A 26,927-nucleotide genomic window follows, 5' to 3' on the forward strand; every position below is an offset into this window, starting at 1 on the left:
ACTCGGTCATGAGCAGGGTGCCGAGGAGTCTTAAGTGCCGTAGAGTAAGTACCACCTCTCCCCTCTCACCCCTTTAGGCGTTTTATTGCTCTTGGGAAGGAGTTTGAAAAAATAGGCTGTGCACTCCCGAGACCCAGCTGGCTGCAGATGTTCTTGCTGGTTGGACGCATGGGACAGAATCACGGTCACACATCTGTAGAGCTGGAAAGGAATTTAGAAAGCAGAGTTGGGGCTTGTCATTTTACAGAGAAGAAACCGAGACTTGGGGACTTACTTAAGCCATGCAGCTGTTACTGGCGGCTTTTTGTCTAGAATCCTGGAGTTGTGACTCAGCCTAGAACCTTCCCACCCCAGTGCCCTGCCTCCCTTGTTTCACCCCGAAGCTTACGGCATTTGCAGCAGTGCGATCCCTAATGACATGCAGGTTCCCAAATGCTTTTCGTAAGTAAAAGTTTCCATTTGCAAATCTGGATGTGTTTGTGTGGAGTTTTTATGTGATGACATGTTGTCCTTATCTCTCGAGTGGGATCATAAATCCAGTGATTTATGGGTTGCACTTAAAAGCAGACCGGAGTCCAGGCCTGGAGCAGGATCTCTTTTGGTATTTGGAGCTCAGCCTGCAGCGCTTTTTCCCAAAGGCTCGAGTCTTCCTTCGCGAGTCCTGTTTTCCCGGGGCAGAGGCTCCCCTTCTCTTTGTTCTGCCCCCCTCCCCACGGCCCCCCCTCTTTTTCCCCTTTCCCATCTGTCCTTTGTCCTGGGATGTCGCTCCCTGGCTCGCAGTAAGTAGATGCTGGTGCAATGCTGCTGACTGGACGAATGCAGTTCTTAACATTCCGCATATGAGTCAATTACCATTCTCCTATGATCGTGTCATATTTTCTGTGGAAATTAGACTAGAAATGATACTTGCTTCACAAAGGTGTGGTGTCAAACCACAGCGGCCTCTTGACTCGCCTCTTTTGTGTCACCCAGGTGCCTTATTTCTTGTACATCCTGTGGGGCTTCTTGTCCTCACTGTCCATTAGCACCTGCCACAGACTGGTTTGTAGAGAAAAGAGACATGGTGAAGCTCACATCAGGTCATTTGGTTACATGTTAGTAACTGATCAAAGATAAAAGGTGTTGACTAAATGGCATTTTTAGGGAACTTTATGCCAGGCTATTCATTTTCCCCATTAGTCTAGAGAGTCAATACCTGCTTGTATTTTGGGGCGAAGATAGTTTTCTTAAGTGAGTGGGAAAACCTCTTGACATTTTGCAGAGAGCCTTAAGTTTTGAATGGCGAATGCTGGTGTTCTTTGTGCAAAAGGAATGTCAGAGCTCTCGTATAGGAACATTAATGACACAGCATTTTCTGCTTATTTGTGAGTTAAAATAGGTATTTTCTGTAATCATACCTTTAGGAAATATTCAAACTTTCATCAAGCCATTCTCCTGTATGACTATCCGCTTCATTAAGTCCATTTCCTGGCACTAACCACCATCCTCAATCTTTGGACTAGAAACTGAATTCTCGCTTTCCCCTTAAAAAAAGTATAATGAATGATTGGAGACAATTTCAGGTGGGATTACCAAGGATGAGTTTAGGGATGAAGTCTCAGGTAATGACTTGGTTCCCAGATGTGGCATGCACTGCCCTTGGTCTGTGATGCCTTTGGGTGGAGTTTCTGAGGATTTCGTTTTCTGGTGAGAGCCTGGGCTTGGGGGCAGGCCTCCTGAGTCCTTGACTTCGCAACTTCTTCAGTGTGTGACTTTGTTGAGTTGCCTAATCTTGCTGTACCCTGGTTACCTCATTTCTCAAACAACTGCCGTAACCTGAGTCATTGTGAGGGTTCAATGACCTAATTACATATAAAGCACTTAAAATGGTGCCCACCACAACCAACAATTGAGTGCGAAAGTTGCTTGCCTGCTCCCCCAGCTCCTTTTATCTCATTAGACCAAGGGTCACACTGGGTTTTCCTGAAGTCCAGGGTTGTGGTCTGAACTTCTCCAGAAGCTGAAATAGCAGCTACAAGTCTCTCCCCAGATACCCTGTGACACTGCCCTGAACTGCACAGATCATCATTTTTTGGAGACATTCTCTCTTGCACCTCAGAGAAGAATGTTATCTGCCTCTGTTTATTAAGCAGTAGACGGTAAATACAAATTATACTCCCTGGATACATAACATGAGGCAAGAGATAGAAAGTTTTCAGATAAGCAGTGTAAAGGAGCAAGAGGCTTTCATTTCCAAAGAGCTGAAAGGACTATTTTTGTCATTCAGAAAATAATTCTCACTTGCCAACCCCAGACTCTAACTATAACATGGTTTCCAGGGTTGCCTCAAACTGGCCCAGGAATCGTTTAACTCGAGCTATTCTAAGAATGAGATTCGAGATTTTTCTTTTCTACACTCTACCATTTTAGGTCAACTTGCCCACTCTTTTTATGAACGTCTATTTACTGCCATGGAAATTAAATGGAGATCACGTTAAAATCCAAATACAAAATTGCACAGAGAGTAGAAATGCCCACAGGCGAATTCTGGTCATAGCCACGAACCACCTGTAGCTTTACGCCCACTCAGACACTGATAGTTAAAGCAGAGAGAGGCACACAAGAAAATACGTTCAGATCGGTTTGCACCTTGGTACATACATGGGCATCGTCAACGGACTTCCACGCTGATACAGCCTTCCTTACGGCAAGAGATTCAGCTGGGTCTCTTGCAAGTTAGTCTTAATTCTTTTTTGATTAATTTATCCAGTCAGTATTTATTAGACATGTTCTCTGTGCAAAGTGCCATACCAGGTGCTTTGGGGGCGATACAAAAATACTTAGAATATAGTTTCCATACTCTTGAAAAGTTTGCCTCCTAGCTGGGGAGCAAGACATGCAATATGGAACATATAATCTTACTATTTAACAGTTGGCTATGGAATGCTTACTATTTGTCAGTACCGTGCTGGAAACTGGGAAGCAGAGGTGACCGTAATAGGATCTCTTTCCTGGAGACTCACAGTGAGCACACATGGTGAGAGTGAGGATTCAGAATACGTATTTGATCTTCTAGGAACACATGTGGATTCTGTTGAGAAAGTCAGTGGCTGCTACCTGGGACCGGGGCATTTTCACACGTTAGGCCGTGATAGGAAACAGTGTGGGCAAAGGCCCAAGGATGTACAAGTGGCTGGGGAAGGGTCACACATGAAATTACCCATCGGAGGGAGGGATAGGGCTGGAGATGGGTCAGAAGCCGGGTCACAGTGGCTGATGTTAAGGAGTCTGCATTTCTCCCCTAGCTGGGGGGTCTTAGTCTGAAGTCTCTTGGGGAAACCGTTCATAAACTTCAGGAAGCCCAAGAATACCTTAAGGAAAACCTTGGGCTTCCTGAAGTTTATGAACGGTTTCCCCAAGAGACTTCAGAATAAGGTATTTTCTTGAGGTCTATCATCCAAAGACGACCAAGAAGCTTTAGCAGAGATGTTGAGGAGACATGAAGGATTGCAAACGGGGCCTGTTTGCTCTTGCTGTGGGGTGGGGACAGGCTTGCGGTGTGTGCAGGCATGGAGGTGGGGAGACTTTCAAGAACACTCTCCATGTCTGTGTAGCCACTCAGATGGCAAATATTTATTAATCACTTAACTGCGTGTCTGGCCGTGCTGAGCAGGGAGCTGGGAGACCACAGTCCCCGGCCTGGTGGAGGCTGCGGTGTGTGGGGTCAGACAGATACTTAAACAGAGCACAATAAAATGTTAGTCCATCGCATCAATTATTTACTTATGCACTTGATTATTCAACCATTATTTCTACGCCAGGCTTCCTCCGGGGGGCTGGGGGAATGAGGCTTACATTTCAGTGGGGAAGACACACAATAAAACAAGCAGTTAGTGTGGTTCGATGTCAGGGAGCTGTAAGTGCTATAAAGAAAAAACAAAAAACTAACCAGTATAAGGGCGTGAGAATTAAAAAAACAAGAGAGAGGGACTTTCGTCTCTCTCATAGCTTAGGAAATTCCAAGGGTCTAAGGAGCTCCGTGTAAGAAACAGGGATAAAGAGCATATATATATTTCTTGTTATAATTCACAATACCACAGGGAGTGAAAAGACCTCAGCTTCACTAGAGAGAGCTCAGGGTGCATCTAACTTAGCTCAGGAAGGTCAGCAGAGCTCCCTGGCGGAAATCAAGTTTATGCTGCGAACTGCAGGATAAATAGGAAGGGTCAGAGGTGAGGAAGGGCGTTCCAGGCAGGGGGACAAGCATGCTTGAATGCCTCGGTGGGCCGAGGGGCCATAGGGCCACCGTGGGTGTACAGGAGTGGAAGCAGGCTTCTGGGGAAAGAGAGTGAGCGTAGTTTGAGGTTTCTCTGGGTTATTCTGGAGGCACTCCAGAGTGGGCCATCAGCATGTAGGCCTGACGTCCAGGAGGGGGGAGTGGGATGGCAGCTGGGTGTGGCCACACACAGGGCCCGGCTTCCCACATAGGGGAAATGTCAGCTGAGGGTGGCTGGGGGCCGAGGGAAGCACCCTGGGGAACACTGTCAGTTAGGAACCTGGCGCAGGAAGAGACCTCTGCCGGGGAAATCGGGGTGAGCAGTTGCCAGATAAACATAAGCCAGTGTATAGGGAGGTGTCGGGAAGAGTGGTGAAGACGTTAAGTGCTGTAAGAATTCAAAGTTTGATCAGTACAAGTTGATATACTTAAAATAAGCCTATGGGTGATGGAGAACTGAAGCTTGGTTATACACGATAGATGAGCTGTATACAGATGATGGGAGACCGTGATTATGTGGGGAGCGTAGTTCGAGCAATTCTCAGAGGTGGATTTGTTCAGGTTTTGCTCAGGGAGCTGCCAAGAGAGCAATACCGGTTGGAGCGGAGAATTCAAGAATTTGGGCTTAATTTCTTAAAGAACTTGAGTTCTCCCAGTTTAGAACGCTGCTAAAATTGTAGGCAGAAGTTTGAGAGTGTGTTTTATGTGCGTTTTCTAGAAAAGATAGTTTCCGAGTTTTTGCTGTATTTTCAAACAGATCCATAATTTTCCCTCCCACCCCTAAAAGGTAAGAATCCACAGATAAAGTCAAGAAGGAGCTATTGAAAGACCAGTGTTGTATTTTATGATATTTCTTTGGCAGTGGCTGAAAGATGGGTTTGAGGAATGGAGGGAGACAGGAGACTAATTCTAGTAATTCAGACGTGGAGTATTGATATCTCAGGCAAGAGTGATGAAAACCAAAAACGCAAAGAAGGATCGGCATGGGGTTTTGAAGAAATAATTGATGATGGATGAGATGTAGGAGATACAGTTAGCAAACATTTATCAAGGACCTACTGTGTGTCAGTTAAATTGGAAGCAAATGAGGATGGTCCCTGCCTTGGTGGAATTTACTGTTTATTAGGGGGAACGTATATTTGTTAATAATCACTCAGATATGGGACTGGAAATCATGGTAAGTGCCATGCATAGAAGGTGCAGGAAACTGAGTGGACGTCACTTTGGGGACTGGATTTGGTGAGGGAGCCTCATGAAGTTATCCACCAGCTGGTAATTATACCACATTTCTAGGGGCTGGGCATCTGTTGGTTCTTTTAATTTGGCTTTGCAAAAAATATTTTCCCTAGAAACCAAGGCTCTTAAAATTGTTTTAAAATGCTTGGCTAGTCAGGGGAATATGCTTTTGGATGGTTGATACTATGATTTACGGTTGGAAAAACAACAGTATTTGATTACGTTGAGCTTCAAACTTTCCTTTTGATTAATGAAAATCTTTCTGGCAGATACTTTTTATTGTGGTCTGCTCTTACTTGGTTCAAGAGAGTTCACTCTTGGGACTCAATTTGAATGCCTTCAGACATCCCTCTTAATCATATTAAGTATTTGCTATCAGTGGGGCATCCATTTGGAAATGTTTAGTAGTCAATTGATGGAATGAAAATGGAACTAAATTGAGCCGGTTGAGTGTCCAGTTCCCACAGGGGCAGTGGTGGCCTGTTTTGTCGTCTGTCACTACTCCGTTCCCCAGCCACCTGTGTGCCTCAGAGTTACGATGTGTTAGGTCACTGATGCAAAACATCTCTGTGTTAGGTCACTGATGCAAAACATCTCTGTGTTAAGTCACTGATGCAAAACATCTCTTCATTTCCTGCTTAAGTTTCTGCCCTAGTTCTTTTTGGAGAATCTTCAAAGGTATCTGTAAGGCTGAAGAACATCTAATCTCTTAATACACAGCCTGATAAACTAGTCAACGTCGTATTTGAGCCTTATGAGAAAGGGCCCAGGATGAAAACTATAAAGATGAGGTGTCAATTCAGTGAGAAAGTGATAAGATTTTTGCAGAGAGGGAGATGTTATAGCAACATGGCTAAAGAATTAGTTAAATCTTCACTTAGAATAAAGGGGTAAGGTCATGGTTAGGGTTTCTGAAACCTCTCATTAGGAAGACAGGGCCTGAAGACCTTCAGAACATGAAAATTAAAGTAGTTAATTTGGTCCTATAAAAATTAGGAGAAACCAAAGGGCCTCTGAGGCTGGATGAGAGGAAGAAAGATTGCCCTAATATGATGTAAGTACTTTCTGCCAAAGAGATGTGAAGCTAAAGATGCCAGGTGTAGGACAGGTGCACTCAGGCCAGGCCAGGTAGAGTGCAACAGGAAGAGATGAGTCCAGGACCCCTAAAGGCTTATCCCTGGGGACTGACCTGACCACAGGTTGGTGCCTGACCTACCCTGTGGCTTACTCTGGGTGCAGACATGGACCCCTCCCACTCTGTTCCTTTCCATTACAGGTTATTAGGCCAAGTTAGTCTGCATCCTGAGGACACAGTTCTCTACCTGGAGGCAGCTGTGCCGAGTTAGCTTGGCCTAATGGATACTCAGGACAACTTGAACACATTTCAGGGTGCCACAGGGCTCTGCAACCAATGAGAATATCTCAACTGCCTTTTAGCTTGACCTGTGTCACAGTCATCTTCATGACGTCACACTCTGGGTGTCTTCATAGAGAAGGACTGGGCTAACTTGATAACTGACAGTGTGATAACTGACAGTGTTAGATCCATGAGTTTCCAAGTTGGATAAGAAAGTTGCTTCATGGGAGGAAATATGGCTTGTGTAATCCTCACTTTTCTTTTTGGGTGCCTTCTGGGTATATGCCCTGTGTCTGCAGTGGAGTTCTAGTATCCCAGAGCCATCTCAAAAATAAACTGTAGGCAAAAGGCATTTTGCTGACAGCAAACATCTCCGCTAGATCTGGGGAAAACAGGCTTTTCCATTACATCTTTCACCAATACTTTAAAAAACAGTACTCCCTTATTTCATTTATATTGTGAAATTATCAATTCAATGGTTCAGTCATTGGTTAATTCATTTGATATCAATACTTATTGAGAGTCTATTGTGCTGTACACACTGGGGGTTCCAAAGATGAGTAAGGCACAAGGAACCTTAGCAGACAGCAACCAGGAGAACGTACAATTGAAGGAGTAGGGTAGCAAGTTGCAGAAAGTGAGGAAAAACCTGCTATTGAATTTAGAACAGGGATAAATTATTTCGAGTGTGGGGATTAGGACTGGCTGGTAAGAGAGGAATTTATGCAAAAGGTGACCTTAAATTGCTGTAATCACCCCATCCCATTAGGATGGCTACTTTTTTTTTTTAAAAGACTATAACAAAAAATAAAGGATGCAGAGAAATTGGAGCCCTTGGAAACGGGAAAGTAAAAGAGTGCAGCCATATAGAAAACAATATGGCGGTTCCTCAAAAAATTAAAAACAGAATTTGCCTTATAATCTAGCAGTTCCACTTTGGGGTATATATCCTCAAGAACTGAAAGCTGGGTCACACAGAGATACCTGAGCATCCGTGTTCATGGCAACATTAATCACAATAGCCAAAGATGGAAACAACTCAACCAAGTCCATAGCTGGATGAATGGACAAACAGGATGTGGTATGTTATTCACCCTTAAAGGAACATTATTCAGGAATATTATTCACCCTTAAAACGAAAGGAAATTCTGACACATATTGCAACTTGGATGAACCTTGGAGACATCATGCTAAGTGAAACACGTCAGTCACAAGAAGACAAATACTATGTGATTCCACTTCCATGAGTATCTATCTAGAGTAGCCAACTGCACAGAGACAAAGTTCAGTGGTGGTTGCCAGGGGCCTTGGGGCAGGAGGCCATGAGGAAAATGAGGAGTTGTTGAATGGGTATAGATTTTCAGTTTTGTGAGATGGAAAAGTTCTGGAGATGAGTTGCACTCCAATGTAAATATGCTTAATGTTACTGAACTATACACTGTAGGATGGTAAAGATGATGCATTTTATGTTATGTTTATCTTAACCACAATTTTAGAAAATGTAGTATTTCATCATGCAGGACTGGGTGGGAGATACCTGACATCTTGGAAATTTTGCCAATGCATATACTATTCATTCATTCATTCATTCATTCATTCATTCATTCATTCATTCATTCATCCATTCATTCATCCATTCAGCAATCATGTACTAAATACCTGCTTTGTCCTGGGCACTGAGCTGGATACTGGGGCTACAGTACTTAATAAGATTTATAAAACGCTGAATCTGTCAATGTCATGCTTGCTCACCACCCTCTCCACCCCCAAAGCACTCAGCTTCTATAGGTAAATATTTACAGCTTCTTTCTATGGACTTGACTCATGCATAAGAAATTAGTAAACAAACAGTAAAAAAAATTGAGCTTGATGGGAATAGGGAGGAGCTGGGCAGCATGGTGATGAAATGGAAAGACATGGGTTACAGAACATGAGCTAGATTTGGAAATGGAAAGTCAGTGCTCTCTAGGGAGATTAAAAAAGAAAGGACTTCTTTCGAGGCTGCCAACCTAAGAGCTAAGTAATTTAGAATGGGGGGAAAAATGGCAGTCAGACACGCTCAACCCCAAAAGCTGGTATTTTGTGAATTTTATGGCAAGTGTAGTTTGAGAACCATCAGCACAAAATTGTGGAAAATACTAATGAGTGAGCAGGACAGGAAAGTGTTATAAATTCAAGCTAAAACGGAAGACGGGGCTTATAAAGGGGTCAACCAGTGAGAGTCAGCGTGGTCTGGTTATTTGGTTGGGGACTGGATACGGGAAGCAGGAGCTTCCTTAACCAAGAGACCCTGGAAGCTCTATCACTAATACACTTCATCCCATCCTAGGCTTTTTGTTTTAATCATAGGGACCTTTCCTCCATCTGTTCTTTCAGCATCTCTGTGTTTCTCTGGCTCTCCCTGCCCATACACCCTGGGACACGGTCCATTCACTGAAATATTTATTGAGTGCTGACTGCATACCAGGCCCTGTGCTGGGCTCTGGACATATACCCCCAATTCTTTTATGCCACCTTTATTTAGTTGCACATGGCAAATCCTGGATTTCTGCTCCTAAACCAGTTGGATGAGAGATGCAAAGTTAGTCTCTCCTACTACTTTTCTTACCTTGCCCCCAGGCTTCAAGGTGTCTTCAACAAGGCTGTTCCTAATCCCTACTTTCCCCTCTGTACCCTCAACCCTTTCCTCTCCTGGCCCATTCCTTCAGTTTACATGAGGCCTTCTCAGGTCTCTTTCATCCTAAAGTTCCTTGTTTGTCTTTATGTTCTTGAGCGAGCACCCTGTCTTCTGCTTCCCATTCTCCCAGGTTTTCAAATGAACGGCCTCTCCTCGCTGTCATTTTCTTCCATTCCATCCATTTTCCCACCCACTGGATTTTTGCTCGTGTCCACACTCTCTACTACAACTCCTCACTAAGTGTCCTCTTGGTCAAATCCAACCTCACTCTCTCAGTCCTTGTTTTATTGGACTTTTCTGTCCTATTTGGCACCATTGATCGCCAAGTTTTCTACTTCCTTAAGACATCTTACTTTCTATTTCCTTGGTTCTCTCAGAACTTTCTGACTGCCAGTTCTCACTTTTCTTTCTGGGACATGCTTCCTTCATGAAACCGTTAAAGGTTGAAGTAATCATCAGTGTTCTGCTCTTTTCATTCTGCGTGTTCTTACAGAGGAATATTCACTAGTATCCTCAATAACAGTCAAGTTATAAAAACCGATAACCAGGGGTACCTGTTAACGATGACATAAAAATCGGATTTTTTTTCTACATGTGTTCCATATTTTGCATCATTTCATCAAAGCTGCATATGCCCAGCTGTATGATGCTTTGTCTCTATTTTCTAAAGACCCTTCTAGAATTGGAAGGGTCTAGAATCGGAATGAGCGTTGGTCTCCACTGGTGCTGAGTTAATTGTGGATCCCTGGGGGAAAAAAGAATAAGTCTATTAGAAACCAGCTAATTTCATCTTGTCATTTTCTGGATAATATATTCCGGTGTAGGCAGCCTGTTTTTTTAAACAAGTTTGCAATAGACAATTTCCCCTCAAGGTTAATATGATAGGCAAACACCTTTTGCTGCGGCAGACGGCAAGAGATAAGGAAGATTAGCTTACATTATGATTCATTATTTCAAAATGTCAGAATAAAGTGGATCTGCTGCATGCCCCAGCCTCTTAGACTGGAGAGGAGAGAGTACATGTTTTGCTTTTCTAACATTAATGGATTCACTTCTTTCTTTCTGTGACAGGCCAAATTCAGATAATCGGCGCCAGGGTGGCCGAGAGAGATTGGCCAGCAGCGGTGACAAGGGCAGCGTGGCTGTGGAGTCCGCCAAGGAGACGCGCTACTGTGCGGTGTGTCACGACTACGCCTCGGGCTACCATTACGGAGTCTGGTCCTGCGAGGGCTGTAAGGCCTTCTTCAAGAGAAGTATTCAAGGTAATAGTGTGTTGAAAACGACATATTCCATTTTTAATCCCAAGATGGGAAGCAACAGAGGAAGGAAGGCATATGAGCGGCCACTTGTACAAAACCCTAACACTCAGCAGATCCACTAGCGTCTGTGGTAGAAACATGTAGAAGAGACGGGAGCTCCAGGCCGCTGGGGCGGAGTTATTATGCTTCGCCCATTTGGCAAGATCCGGACAGTCTCGACCGGCTCGACAGGCCGAGGATTTCAACACCTGGGTCTCAGAGATGCCTGTGCGCTGACTGAGGGATGGCCGGTGGGTATTTATGTGTTGCCGGCAACCAGGCTTCTATGATGTGTAATATTAGTTGGCTATACATAATTACCTCTCCACCTTGGCTTTGTCAGATGAGCGGTCTGTTCTGATCTTTGCTCCAGACCAATTCTCGTAGAACAACATATTATTTAGCTGATACTATCTCAATTTAGAAAAATTGTATTTGCGTTTTGGGTTAGGTTAGTATAAACCCTTTAAGGCTCTTCTTCCATCTTTGTTATCTCAGTAGATGACACGACCTTTTGCTAAAACGAGAAGAGACAATAACTAGTGACCTGTCATAGGGTCGAGTGCCTAACTGTACTGCACCAAACACTTATTAAGTATCTACCTGCAACATTTTAATTGCCTGTCTGCCTTGATACTTTTCTTGTGTGTAGTTTACCAAATAGAGCTGCACTTAATTTTTACTCCAGGGGTGTTTATATCATTGCATTTAGAGGGCACCCTGGGGAGAAAAGCAATCGCTTTTACTATGTAAAATGTCTATGCTAAAGATCCTTTGTTTGTCATAACAGTGGAGCATTTTCCTCTGCTATTCTCCCTTTGCCTTTCCAGAATAAGCCAAGTTTAGTAAATAAATACTAGGACTATTTCTGGTGGAGTCTGCATGATTCTCGTGGACTTTCTGCTGTAGCTCTCCGCTGCCGTGCTCGGGGCTGATACACACTATTTATTTTTCCTTCCGTTGCCAGTAAGATATACTTTTTTTTAAAGCTTTTCGTATCTAATAGAGTAGTATGTGAAGTCAACCTGGTCCTTTTTAAAAGCATTTCTTTTGACAATTATTACTTTCAATACCTTTTAGAAAATACTGTAAGACTTGGACTTTTTTTGTTGTTGTTGGACTTTAATAAAATTACTGATATTTTCTGATAGTAAATTTTTGTTTTTATATATAGAAACATATATACATAAGTAAACATCTACATATATTTATATATACATATATGCATGTATATTTATATATACATATATATGCATGTATATTTATATATGCATGTGTATGTATATAAAATATACATGTGTATATAAAATATACATGTGTATATATAACAATATATTATTTAGCTAATACTATCTTAATTTAGAAAAATTATATTTATATTTTGGTTTTGGTTAATATAAACTCTTTAAGGACTTTTGCCAGTCAGGTTTATTTGTAGTTTTACTGTTTATTTGATTTCATATAATCTAAAATACCATTATTTTCCCCAGGCATTGAACCTGGTGGTGAAAAATCCTTTGACAGAAGTAGGGTTAGTGGGTAGGTTCAGCTGTAAAATTGGACAAGTTGTTTATCTGAGACTGAGTTTCCTCAGCAGGAAAAATGATTTAGAGCATTAGGCAGCGAAGTTTTTCTGTATAGGAACAGATGGTAACTCTTTTAGTCTTTGCAGGCCATACAGCCTCTGTTGTAGCTACTGAACTCTGGCACTGTGGCCTGCAAAGAGCCATAGACAATGTGTAAGTAAATGGTATGTGATAACTAAACTTTATATACAAAAATAGGTAACTGACCAGAACTGGCCTGTGGGCCGTAAATTGCTGACCCTTGATTGAATGGATGGTTTCTAAATCTAATGTTGATTCATGTTTACTGAGAACTTACTCTGCATCTATGCTAGATGTTCTGAGTAAAATCAAAATGTGTATAAGACACAATCTATAATCCCACAACACTAGAATTTATTTGGGAAATTTCCTGGGAAGGCCAAGGTACTTGTTCTCATGATGTAATTAGAGAGGAACTCAGTATAGACAAAGTGCTACTGTATCACAAAGATAAGGAAAACAACAGATGAATATAAGAGGAGAAAATATTGTCAGTTACGTATGTAAAATTACCAAGATTGAAAGTAGAAATGATCCTCCTTCAAGTAACAATAGCAGTGTTCTCACAGATTATTTTTGTCATATTTATTCAGCATTTAGGAATGAACTACATAACTTCATATCAAACAATATTGTCTCAAAGAATTAAGACATCAAGAACAGAAAACACACACACTTAATATTGTCTCAAAGAATTAAGACATCAAGAACAGAAAACACACACACAAATAACATAAAGAAAATCAATGAAGGAAATATGAGCTTATGAAAACAACTATTTTATTGGCATGGCATTAACTCAAATTTAAATATTTAAAACATTTCTGCTTACTCTTTGATAAGTAAAATACATATCATATCTCCATCTTGGATATACAGACTAAATAGTAGAATTTCATTGTACTATAAATTGTACTATATAAATTGCACAAAAATGGAATTTCTACTTGTTATTTATCATGGTATGAAGTCATTCATGTAAAGTTTTTTTTCAATGAGATGAATCTTGAGTTCAAAGTTCTGGAAGAAGCCTAGAAACAAGGCAGGGTTTTTAAATTTTAGAGACAGAGAGGGACCTTAAAGACGATTAAATTCACTCATTCATTTATATTCATTTGTTTGTTCATCAGTTGCCTCTACTAGGCAAAGCACTGTGCAAGGCCTTGGAGATGCATTATAGGACATGGTCTTTACCCTCATAGAGCTTGTACAGTAGTGGGAGAAATGTACCAATAAATAGTAATTAAGTTACCGTGTGACAGGTGCCAGGTGCCAGGCAGAGGGTGAGTGCAGGGTCTTACAGGAGTCCGAGCTTCACTCAGTCCTCATGGAGGTGGAGTCAGGCTCTGAGAAGGTTTTCCGATTTAAAATTAGGCCTGGAGGTTGAGCTGAGTGAGGAAAATGAAAGAGCAGATGAGTGTTCAGTCAGAGGAATGAGCATAGGAGCAAAGTCCAGGAGGTGAGATGGAGTTTGGGGAGTTCTGTGAATAAAAATTAACAAGAAATAATTTTACCATTAGATTAAACAAAGACATTTCTGGCCCATGTGTTTATCCTTAAACTGTAAAAACCAAGTCATTTATTTCTTTTTTACTTTAATGGCATGTCCATGTGTTGGATTTGCTCATATATATAATAGGGAAATACCAGAGCAAGTTTAATGGCTTCTAGTCCCATTTGTTCAGCATAGCCTTGAAAACTTGTGGCTAAAAAGTTTTACTGAACTTCTCTGGCTCTTTATAAATTACACTGCCCCTCAAGCCTATTTAAGGACAGTGAAGGGCCTGGCATGCAGGGAGAAAGTTCTGAAGATGCCCTAGCTCTCCCTGTTTTTCTTGTTACTTAAGAGAAGAGCTAGAAGTGAGTATCCATCAGATTACTCCAGTGCTCTAAGTGTTTCAGCTGAAGAGGTAAAGTGTTCGACTTGAAAGCATCACATTTTCATCCGCTACCTGGTGTATAAACCTGATTACTCAAGAAATTGAGTAATGGCCTCCAGTTGAACACACTTTTTTAAAAACAAAGCAATGTCAAGGATGCTACTTAAGGAAGAGGGATGAAATTGGATATTCTGTGAATTTATTAATCATTGCAGGTGGAGAAGCTGTGTTTCTCAAGATGTGTTGTGGGCAGAGGCTCTTGATGAGTTACATAAGCAGATTTGGTTCAGCGGCCAGGTACAACCTTTGAGTATTGTTTCAAGAAAAAGGACCCCACTGAGCTCACTGCTCCTCTTATATATTATTTCAAATGGTCATGAGCCACAGTGGAGGCTCAAGCCCATATATATATACACACACACACACATACATAGATATATGTGTGTGTGTGTATATATATATATATATATATATATATATAAATAAAATATACATACACATATACATATGTATATATATCCCCCTCGCTATGCTGCTACTTCATATGATCTCCCTTAAGGCGTATGTAGAAGATGCTTAACATTAGATCAAACAGACATGGCCAAGACAGGTGTTGGCTTAAAGTTTAGCTACGTCCAGGCGGACATGGCTTCAGGATGGGGTCTGGTTATGGTTCAATGTAGTGGGCGCCTTAAGTTCAACAAGGATAAGTGACAGCTTGATCCACTGGACCATAGAAAGCATCAGGGTGAGACAGTCCAGCACCCTGGATAGCTCCTTTAACTGCTACAGCAGTAAGCAGAAACTTATTTTCTGAAGAAATTTAGGCCCATTCAGCTGGCTCCATTCGCTTTGTAGAGCTCCATTAAAAGAGAATTTAGCTCTTTTATGCATAGAGACTCACCTTTGTTCACCCATGATGGGTTAGTTCTTACGTTTAGTTTCCCATTTCTAGTCACCTTCTGGATTGACATGTGCACCCATGAATGGAAGAGGCCAGAGGAGGATGGGGAGGGAGAAGTGGAAGCTGCTCTCTCGTTATGGAACTATTTTATCTCAGGAGTCCTTTCAGGGATGTGGCTCCACATTCCACACTTGCCCCTCTACAGTATGGTCTCCATGCAATGGCAGGAGAGATCTTTTAAATATATTATTCAAGTCATATTGTCTTGCACTTAAAATTCTCATTGTACTTAAAGTCCAGATTCTCTCCTATGGTTTAAGATGCTCTACATGGTCTTACCCTTGTTTACTTCTCCCACCCCCATTCGCTGTAATCCAGCCACACTGGCCTTTCTCTTCCCCCAACGCACCAGCCCTGTTCCTTCCACAGGACCTTCGTACACATGCCTCCACTTTTCACTCTGCTTGCAACACCCACATCTTGGGTGTCATTCTGAAATCTGCTGTACTAAAAAATGGGACTTTTTGGTATTTGTGACCTGGGGAATTATAATGAAAGAATATACAGTACTTTAAGATGATTCATTATGGGATAGCTGGGTAACAAAGGAGTTCAAGAGGTTCAAAAACAGAGGGAGAATGGTGGTATCGTCACCTCCACTGGGAAAATCAAGAGGAAGGTCAGTTAGAGGGGGGAAAGGATAAGTGCAATTCTAGATACACTGAGTTGGACATGATAGTTGGATATGGAGGTAGAATTATCCAGAAGGTACAGAGACAGAATCAGCTCTCTGCAAACAGTCTGGGGGTGGGGGTAGGGTTGAATCAGTTTCTTCAGTGAATTTTAAAGACACTTGGTGAACCTAGCCGGTTTGGTTCAGTGTTTGAGTGTTGACCTGTGAACCATGAGGTTGACCTATGAACCAAAGATTTCCAGTCAGGGCACATGCCCGGGTTGCAGGCTCGATCCCTAGCCGATCAATGACTCTCTCTTATCATTGATGTTTCTGTCTGTCTCTCCCTCTCCCTTCCTCTCTGCAATCAGTAATAATAATAAAAAAAGAATTAAAAAAAAAAAAAAAGACACTTGGTGAAAAGAATGGTTTAAATACTTCTTGGACATTGTCCATTAACAATGGAAAAGTAACTCCAAAAATTCCCCTTGCTTCTCATAATAATACAGGAGTTCCCTGGGTCTTACCAACACCTTAAGAAATGCTCTTATTATTAAAAGTGCACATGCAATGCCCTTCTAAACAGGAAAATCATAAATTAGCCCAACAGGGCCAAATGCGGGTCTCCAGGAACTTAACAACTTAAGAGAGAGCATGCTGGTACCAACACATTAAACTGTATAAGTAATAAATGGCAGGAGCAAGTATAAGCATTTTCATGATTTTCATAAAAAAATCAGGCTTTTTTCCTCAAATTATTCATACTGTGGAAGTCCATAGACATCTTTTCTGAGCCAGAGCTGGCCTATTCCTCCCATTATTTCTACTTCTATTTTTTCACTCTCCATCTTGTGAGAACACGCATGTTGTGCAACAGAGAAATAAGACTATTGAGGCTGAAAGGCAGAAGAGTTTTCGTGTGTACACATAGGAGCTCTCGTGTCATTTTCACAAGGAAGCGTTTATGAGGAAACTTTGTAAAAGGAAAGCCCTTCTCCCAGGGATCGGTGAATTTGCTAGATGTTTGGCCCCCGGTTCTCATCGGAGAAAAAGAAACGCACCAGCCTGAAGGTCAAGACCTGAGCACCTCCCTCCACGTGGGTCTGCCACCCCCGTTACGAGCTGTAAGCGCTCCTCACTCTGCGGTGCTGCAGGGCCCGAATGAGATGCGTGTGCACACACGCGCCCGAGCCCGAGCCCGAGCCCGAGCCCGAGCCCGAGCCCGAGGGGGCCTCGGAGGAGCGCAGTCGTGGTCTTTCCACCTGCGAACTGACAGTGGTGGTTCCTCCTCCTCTTCTTTGTTTTCTTTTCTTTATTTTTTTTGCCTTTGGCCAAGTAATCTTTATCCTGGGGATAATTAGGACAAAACACATCTAACAAATAAAATCAGTATAGAACCCCTATTTCTTGGCAGCTCTTGTGGACACAGCTGAAGCTGTCAGAGGTCTTTAAAAACCATGGCAACAAATGCCTTTGAAGGGTACGCAAAGGTTCCAAATGTTTTTAATCGCCGGCGATTTTATGCTATCCCCTTCAAGCATATTCGTCTTCATTTTTTGTTCATCTGATTGAAATTAAATTTCCAGTTTCCCAACTAAGTGGTACATGGAATTGACGATTTCCATGAAAGTGGCAGCGTGTGAGCCCGTATGTAGTGCTGAAGCTCATCAACAACTCCGTTAGAAAGCCCTTCTTATGAGTGGCAATAATTTTGCACGAAAAATATAGATAGCCTTTAATGGGCACATTTTCAAAGGGCACCCGCTAGCCCTCAAAATAGTGTGCTGACTTTGTGTTTACCGGACCTGCCAATGGCGGCCCGTGGCCTAGTCCTGCCTGAGTGTCTCTCCTTCGTAGAAAGCTGCTGTTAATACCTTTAATGTGCTGTATCTTTTAAAAAGCGAATGGCCTGCTTCGCTGGTGCTCATTCAAAGAAAAGGATACTTTGGGGTGTAGGCTGCGCACCTCTGAACCCTATATTTTACTTTCCCCTTTCAGGACTGTGTGTACAGGCTACGCTGTAACCTGATTGCCTGGCTTTTTTGACCAGAAAACATCACAACGGGCAGGAAAAATCTATTTCATAAGCCCACCACCCACTTTGTACAACTTTTTCTTGCTGTTACTTTAATGCTCCACTCGCATGTGAGTTACAGAGCAGATTCGATATTTTTAAAGGAAAGAAATGCTTTGCTTTTGAAGAGGCTGTGGCAGGGAAAGCTCCTATGATCTCCCCGCATTTCCACCTTCCTTTAGCGGAAATGAAAATATTTATCTTTCCGGTTGCTAAGAAATAAAGGAACAAAGAAGATAATTTTATTCTTTTTTATTTTATTTTCTTGTTGAGAGTATTACAGGTGTCCTCCAGCCCCTCCCCTTTTGTTCCCTCCACCCATCCCGCACCCCACCGCACCTCACCCCACCCCAGGCCCCCACCTGTTACTAGATTACAATTTTCCTGGGCAGTAGATACTGGTCCCCCTATTTTCTTTGAAAAAGCATATATGGGTTTTAAATTTTATCTAAACAAGTATTGTCTCTGCCTGGCCTGTTTGGCAGTTTCAGAATCATGGATTAGGAAGCAGAGTGAATGCGTAGAGAGAGTCTTAAATCATCCCCAGGGCTGGGCTGCTGGGCTGCATTTATCAGGAAGGTCTTTTTCCCTGACTGAGGCAGAAGCACAATGACTTGAAAGAACGGCTGTGCCACTTTGGTGTAATTCATTAAGTGGCTTGCACACTGTTTGCTTTATCCACCAGAGGAGATAAATTACAGTTCTTGAGAGCATCAGGATTCATTATTTTCTTCCTTTGACACTTCAGTCTTACTAATAAGGGAGTTCATTTAAAGGTATAATAATACTCTGGTTTCTCTTCAGGTCATAGGAAGGTATAAAACATGCCTGTGCCACTACTATCAACCAGCGCCACGATGGCATGTTATAGTCACCAAGGCGATGCTTTCCTCGTTTATTATTTTTTCTGATGTGCATTACCCCGAGCACGCCCTTCCTGCTCCTGCAGGCCGGCCCCACGCTCGCCTGTCCCCCGACCCCATCCATCGCCATCCCCTGCGCTGGTCTCCATTCCTATCCAGCGAATCTGCTCTGTGTCCCCACCGCCCTTCATGGATTTGTTGGCCCTCGGCCTGTGTTTTCTGGCCCATGCCATTCTTTCCCCTTCTCACTACCCAACCTGGCTTCTCGGGGGTGCTGTCTGTCTCTCCTCAGCACGCGTGTCCATGCCCACAGACCTCCCCGGGCCAGTGACAGCCTCCCCCTCAAAGAGGGCCAACTCTCTGAGCTCAGGGACTAAAAACAGGTTTTTTTATGCAACAAATATTGATGGAACGGTCATTGTATTTTAGCACTAAGGAAGATGCAAATCCCCAAATCCAGTTAAGGACTCAGCTTGTATACAAATGAGAGGGTTGTGAATACACATTAAACCATAGAAGAGTTAAGCTCAGCACTATAAGAGATGCCTTAAAGTGGTCTAAAGGGACAAAGCTAATGTTACGAGTTGACAGGAGGAAGCAGGTACTTGAAGACATCATGCAGGAGATGGTGTTTAAATTGGTGCCCGTCCAGGGGACCAGGCACACAGTTCCACTTCATTGTAAGTGTCCCATGATTTGTTGTTAGTGGTTGCTGCTCACTTCTGAATGTTCAGTACCGTAGAGCGTCATATAGCATTTTAAAAGAGCATGGTTTTCTTGACGATTAGTGATATATTTTAAAAACCTATTTCATGTACATATCTGTAATACTATCATTAGCAATAAGTCTGTTATGTATCCAGAGGTTGATAATACATTGTTTCCAGGATGTGAGTAATGTGCTATGTCAACTTATTTTTGAAGTTGGACATGGGAGTGATGTTAATAGAAATCTAGAAATGTTCCTCTGTAGTAACATATAACGTAGCTATTATGGAGGTACATGTGCTTGGTATTTGATGTGGAAGAAAATAGTTGGTCCCAAGCTAAGATGTATTTAGGTAGACTCCATAATTTTTATGTTTGTAATTTTCTTGATTTTTTTCTGGCTTTAAATTTCTGAGGTATGTATGAAAAGATGTTATTTTAAAATAATGATTAGAGACTTTCACGTCCAAGAGTTGATGTAAACTTTCCCATGATGGGGACCATTAGTAGAATATAAACTGATATACATCCTTTAATTTTTAAAACTGTGGCAGTAAATCTGATCTCAGAGAAGGAAGAAAATGGCTTGATGGGCTTTTATCAACTACAAACAGGGTGCTTGAAGGATTTCAATTCTCTTCCCCTATTGTGTCTCTATAATACTTTATCTTCAGGTTGATATTGTTGATGCAACTGATGTAAGCATATGAGATAATAGCAATATATGAAATTCGGATCCCAGAAATGGGTTCTTTCGCTCTGCCACCCGACCTGGCCATGTTCCTTGCTCACTTACTGTAAATCCAAGGGAGGAGCCGGAGGGGGTGTGTGCTAGTTCACCTTTGGGGCTGAGGCTGCCCTGCCTTTGTTCTCATGTCACCTTACTGAACCAAGTAAAGGCAGCGAGTCACAATCCTAGTTTTGGATAAATTTTTCTTAGAAATATGACTGTTAAGGGCCCTGTGTACCGTATACTGCTCACAAAATGCTTAGGTAGCCACTTTTTCCGAATACAAGACAGGAGACAGAGTTTGAGTTAGAATTAAGGGTTTCTTGTAAACGTTTTCTTTTATGTGCTTGTGTGTGTGTTCACACAGACATGCAAGCACACACACAGATGCATACATGAATATGCATATTCACACACACATACATATAGAGGGAAAGAAGTATGTACAAACTTTGAAAATATGTGCTGCAAAAATATTAACAGTGACTATCTCTGAGTGATAGAACTATGGCTAAATTTTATTTTTTTGCCTATTTACATTTTAATTTTTTTCACAATAAGCATCTTTTACTTGTATAATAAAAACATTACTTTAAAATTCATGTTGCAACTGATGAATGCCACATTACTATTTTCTTTCCTCTTTCCTCAGTAGAGAAAGATTGCTGTGTGCCTAGCATATCTTCATGCCTTATTTTCAAAACGTCTTTATTCCGTGTTTGCAGGAGGACAAGTTCGCACTCAAGTGCAGCTTTTATTTTCTTATTCATGAGCCCAAGTGAAATTGCATCAGGTAGACATTGCATAGCGAGGCCAGTAAAGTATTTCTCCTTCTGATGCTTGAGAAACTATAGCAGAGGAGGTGAAAGGCCTTGTGCTAATGAAACCACCAGGACTCTAGGTCTTGAGAGCAGCTGGCTAAACCAGCAAGGATGAAATATTTCAGTCATATGGCCAAACAGTGGTTGCTTACCCCAACCACACGTCCCTGGGAGGAAGAGCCAGCCTTGGGGGGGGGGGGGGGACTTGGGTGTCATCGGTTATTGATCACAGTTGCATGGTAATAGAGCTGAAACCCTGTTGAAATGAGGAGTTGCAATCCTGATGTCCAGAGGCAGCAGCTCTTAGCTTCCTTTTCAGATTTCTGAAGTCCCACAACATAACAGGTCTCCTTTATAGTCCTAAAGGATGTCCCCACTCAATCAAGATCTGAACATTTAATCACTCAAGACAACTATTATTAGTAAGAGTTTTCCAGCTTTGATTTGAGTATGGCTGGACAGCCACTGACATTCCTGGAGCTTTGAGTTGGAATGTTTTCTCCCCTTGGTGTCTTAGCTTTTCGGCTCAGGCACTGGACTATGCAGTCAGCATATCCCAGGCTGTTTAAGAATAAAGATCAGTTTGAAAGGGGGTAAAATTTGAGGACATGACAATGGTGGTACTGGTCCTCCATGTCCCCTGGTTGAGAAAACACATCCTGACCACAAGCTCTCAGGAAAGGAGTGCATTGCATCTTCTGTTGCCGTGAGGGCCGCACCCCTCTGAAGAGTGTGCTGCTCACAGGGGCTGCGTGCATTCGTTGAGCGGTCTGGAGGCAGTACTTGATCTTGACCTTGATCGTTTCACTTTGCCATAACTCCCTGTGCCAACGGCACCAAAAGCGACTGATGACATGAACTCTAGCAATTCATTCTGCTCCTGTTTCTTCATATAGAAATTTTGTATTTTTTTTTCTCTGAAAAGTAGTTGGGTAAAGGGCAGAAAAGTCTTATTAAAGCAGCTGGAAAAATCAATAGCGAAGAGTTATCTTTGTCCAAAATGGACTAAATCACTGTAATGGTTCTTTTTTTTTTTTTACAGAAGTCCTTGGGATAGAAATTTCCCAGAGACAAGGAGCTGGCACTCTGGTCTTCTGGGGTGAGCCGTCTGAAGTCCCAAGGAGTCCTGAGCTCTGTATTGGGGGCTCGTGGCTGCCCCAGATCAGGCGCAATGATGCAGGGCATCTCCTGTGATAATGAGCCCCTAGAAAGAGCTCTTTCTTCTTGCCTCAGGGCAGAGACAAAGTATTTTGTTGCATTAACTCTTCGAAATGTCAAAAGAGTGACTCAGCGATTTTCTTTTTAGAGATATTAAATTTTCTCACCCGACTCTCATAATGGTGGAGCTCCTTGACCCAAATTAATTTTAAATGTTTTCGAGGCCTTTCCGTTTTCTTTCAGAGCCCCTTGTTGCATCTCTTTGGCGAGGGAGCTCTTTGAAAGTGCTGCTGTTGCTGGTACTCCTGAGTGAGACCCTCTGCTCTTGTGTAGTTTGTGTGTGCGTGGTGAAATACGCTGGGGCCAAGAAACCACTGAGATAGCCGGGTGAGAGGTAAGGAAAGTTGGATGGAACTGGGGCCTGGTAAAGGGGGGCCGCCCGCACCACGCGGAAAGAGCGCTTTGCCCCAGGAGAGGCAGCAGCTGATTCGGAAGCAGAGCTGGCGGCGAGTGACAACAGATTGGGTTGTGAGGGACAGGAAGGGGGTGACTCTGAGATGCTGAGTCAGAATGACTAGAAGAGTGAGGCCGGTGCTTGGAAACAATGTTTTAAATGATGTATTTGGAGCCCTGAGCAACAGGCCTGGGGACTGAATTTGAGGTGCTCCGGGTCTCCACCTGGACTCGCGAGCCACTCCTGTCTGTGTTTAGTGTGTGATTTGTGAATTAATATGTTACTTTCAACTGTTTCATCTTCCCCCCTAAGGAGGGTAGCTTCGCATTTTAAACAGAAACAAGACCAGAGTCGCACCTTGTCTGGTGCCCTTTTGCGCAGGACCCTGACTGGGTTAGGGGTTGCTCTGGTTTCTAGTTCACGGCCTGAAGTCATTTAAATACTTAGTATATTTGAATGACAGGAATAGAAATTAAAGACTGAACCATTTACCAAGAAATAACAGATCGGGTTGATTTATCTCTGCAAGACTTGGTGGAGATGTTTTCCAAAACTGGCTTTGTTTCAGTGGCCAGTGAAGGGAGGCGAACTCTTCTAGAAAGGCTTCCGAGTCAGGTTACGGGAACGTTCTTCTACGGGAGCCTTCAGAGGAGTGGTCGTCACGGGGCGTCTGCTTCCTACCTACCTGCCCGTGTGTCGGCAGATCCAGAAGGAGTCGTGTTCATTAACATTTCTTTTTTTCTGTCATTCACCTATTTTTTCAACTTTCATCACTTACAGTATAGACAATAGAACAAGATTCTTTACCCTCAATGCATTTTTGTATTTTTAACCTGCATCATATTTTGTCACAATTTATAAAATGTAGCTAATAAAAATGAATATTACATTAGAAACTGCTTTACAAGCTATAACTCGCTACAGAAGTATTAATTATCACTATTATGCTTATCAACTGTGTTTAGCCTTAGAAAAATTATTTCATGTGTTTATGACCTCTCATTTCTCATACCAGCTTTGGGGTAGGGGTGGCCTGGGCTGGGGAATGAATTTTGATGGAAGGACTCTTGAGTGTCTTGGCTGGGGGTGCAGCCAGACCTCGGTGACCTGGGCCCAGAGACCCAGAGCCTGTCAGGACCCCAGCGTAGCCTCGATTCCTCTGCGTGCCAGCTTCATGCTCTCTGCAAACCTGCATTTTCCCAAAGGTGGGAGGCGGGACTGGCAACAGTGCCACACCTCGCATCCTGTGACATTCTTCCAGTTGGCAAATCCTAGGGAAGGACTCTGATGGGCCCAGGTTTGGTCAGAGACACCCCGCTGAACCAAATGGCCATCGGCCTGAGGCAGAGCCTTGTTTCAGAGGTGATCCTGAGGGCTCACCCTGTGGGGGGCTGTTCCAGAGAAGAGAACGTCATTGTGAGCCATATACCCCGCTGTTGTCCACTCTACCTGATGTCCCCAGTCCTCCGCTTCCTCAATTAGACATGCGCAGCGACTCCTACCTTGTGGGGTTGGTGCAGTAATTAGAGATCACGCGGAACCTACTGCGGGCGCTCTGCAGGGTCACGGCCGTCATCACCTCCAGTTGACTCTGTGGAGTGTCCTCTAGGACAGCTTTCTGCCCTGAAGCTAAGCAGAGCGAACACTTTAACATTTCATTATGTTGCTTCTAAATTGATCTTTACCCCTTACTTCTTAAACATAGATTTTTTTTTTCTTATAACCAGCACCTGAAAATCAGTTGACATTTCTACTACAAAACCAGAAGAAGACAGAGTTTTGCCAACATCCCTGGGGACGGGACAACTGCCTCTTTCTTATGCTTCTCTGCCTTATGGAGAATGTCAGGCTTCGGAGAGTGGGCACAGTGCATCCTGGGGTCTCTTAGGATATCAAGTATATAGCTTCTTGTGTAGAGGAGACTCAAACTTCTTTGAATAAGTGAGTTCTTTTCATTTTTGTTACTGCTACATCACTTCTTTTTGCAAAAATTTTAGCTAGACTTCCCTTACTTAAAATATATTTAAAAAGAAAAAAAAATAGTGTTTAACTTCCATAGTATGGAATTAGAGGCAAACACTTTTTAAATGAAAACTTGTTGGGTGTATAAATTATTGCAGTCGACTTTTTCTTATGGTGGGGTGAGTCTAAATAGTTCATCTCCAGTCTTGCTTTGCCTTTGAGAGTGGTACCAAAGAATTTAATCTCTTTCTAGGAGAGCTTTCCAAAGAGTGGGCTCTGCTTCTGAGCTAGCTAGTATTTTGTAGTAACTTAGAAAAACAACTTTACAATAACCTTTACAATTGCCGCTGCAAGATGGGAATTTGGACTGGCACAAAGTGATTAATCAAAAGAGATTTCAAAAAGGTAATTATACCCCCCGGCTGGGTGTAGCTCAGTGGTTGAGCATCGACCTAGGATCCAGGCGATCAGGGTTCGATTCCCGGTTGGGGCACATGCCCGGGTTGTGGCTCGATCGCCGGTAGGAGGCGGCCGATCAATGACTCTCTCATCATTGATGTTTCTGTGTCTCTCTCTCTCCCTCCTCTCTCTGAAATCAATAAATATATATAGCCCGTCTGGGCATGGCTCAGAGGTTGAGCGTCGACCTAGGATCCAGGCAATCGGGGTTCGATTCCTGGTCAGGGCGCATGCCCGGGTTGTGGGCTGTAGCCGATCAATGACTCATCATTGATGTTTCTCTCTGTCTCTCCCTCTCCTTTCCTCTCTCTGAAATCAATAAAGATATATTTAAAAAAAAAAAAAAGATATATAAAAAACAAAAAGGTAATTATACCAAAATTAACACTTGAAATGTATTCTGATAAATAAAATACAGTTTCTCTTTCCGGTTCTCCTCTGTAAGTAGTCAGGATCATTCAGGGAGCTGAGTCAGGATTTGGAGTCAGATTGGTTTAATAGTTTGGGGCTTACTTCGGACTCTAGATGACTTTTGTCCTTTATCTTTTTAAAAAAATATATATAGCTTTATTGATTTCAGAGAGAGAAAGGGAGAGAGAGTAGAAACATCAATGATGAGAGTCATCGATCGGCTGCCTCCTGCACGCCCCCGACTGGGGCTCGAGCCCGCAACCCGGGCATGTGCCCTGACCAGGAATTGAACCCCGATCTCCTGGATCCTAGGTCGATGCTCAACTGCTGAGCCACGCCCGACCGGGCAACTTTTGTCCTTTATCTTGATAGGAGAGGCAGCTGTGTTCATGTGAAGGCCCAGCAGTGAATTATTGGTCTGGGTTTTAGCTCTTGTCATAGAGGCATGTTATGACTTTCCCATGCTCCTGGACAATTAGGTTGGAATTCTCGGTTGTTTAAGAAGGTGTTTGAATGTATTTTGTTAAGAAGTTTGAGTAATTGGCTATTTTTCTTAAATTTTTTGCTTGATTTTTTCAAGCATTCATATAGTTTCCAGCTCTGACAGTTGGGCTTGTGCTGACTGGAGTGAATTTTCTGGATGAGATGAAGTATTTTGGACGATTTACACTTGCCTGCCTAAATGTAGCCTAGCAAGTTACACGATTTGGAGAGAATTAGCTCAGGGTGAAAAAGGACTGCTTAACTGCTAAGAACATGACAGGTTGTCATAGGTTGGGTTGAGGGTATTGTCATTTCAGTGCTGTGCCTACCAATTTGAGCTCTGCCGGCCCGGAGATTTAGCACCTAATATCAGCAGTGGTTAACGTTTAATGAGTCCTTGCCCTATACCAGGTTCTGTTCCGGGATTTAAATGCATCATGTCATTTAATCTTCCACAAAAGTCTAGGAAATCAGCCTGGCAATTACTGTCATACACGTGAGGAGACTGAGCAAAGCCAGCATGGAGCCTGGCTGCTCAGACCACAGAGCCCATGTGTACTCTCAGCCATGTGCTCTCCTGCCTTCCCCAAGGACAGGGTGCTTCTAAAAGGGACACTGGAAGTGAGGGCTGCCACTTGGCCATAGCTGGCCCCTTGTCCCACTAGGTTTACAGGCAAGACAAGGGGGACACAGATTTGGCTGGAGTTGGTCCTGCTTGCTAAGGGGAAATGCGATGTTCTTATGCATTGGGCAGGGCCCAGACACCCCGTGTGCTTGCTTTTATCCAGTTGGGCCTGGGATGAAGGGTAGAGGTTTGGGTCAGAGATAGAGGTTTGGGTCAGCGGAACGCAACGGGTGCTGCCAGGAGGAGAGCGACAAATGCACGGGATGGCTTTGTGACAGGAGCAGGAACAGAC

The 26,927-nt window shown here is 42.9% G+C and overlaps 1 protein-coding gene across 3 annotated transcripts in view; it reads left to right on the top strand.

Annotated features, from left to right (window-relative positions):
- ESR1 (estrogen receptor 1) overlaps positions 1-26,927 on the top strand; it is a 191,183-nt gene that overhangs the window by 19,709 nt on the left and 144,547 nt on the right. For 2 of the 3 annotated variants that reach the window (XM_087817204.1, XM_087817205.1), the window contains exon 2: positions 10,597-10,787. In XM_087817204.1, the coding sequence (XP_087673330.1) occupies positions 10,597-10,787 (191 nt within the window). Of the gene's footprint in view, positions 1-10,596; positions 10,794-26,927 lie in introns of all 3 variants that reach the window. The other variant, XM_087817203.1, reaches the window with a different exon arrangement.

The sequence above is a fragment of the Miniopterus natalensis genome, chromosome 5 (genome assembly GCF_054644295.1).
Source record: "Miniopterus natalensis isolate mMinNat1 chromosome 5, mMinNat1.hap1, whole genome shotgun sequence".
Taxonomy (NCBI): Eukaryota; Metazoa; Chordata; class Mammalia; order Chiroptera; family Miniopteridae; genus Miniopterus; species Miniopterus natalensis.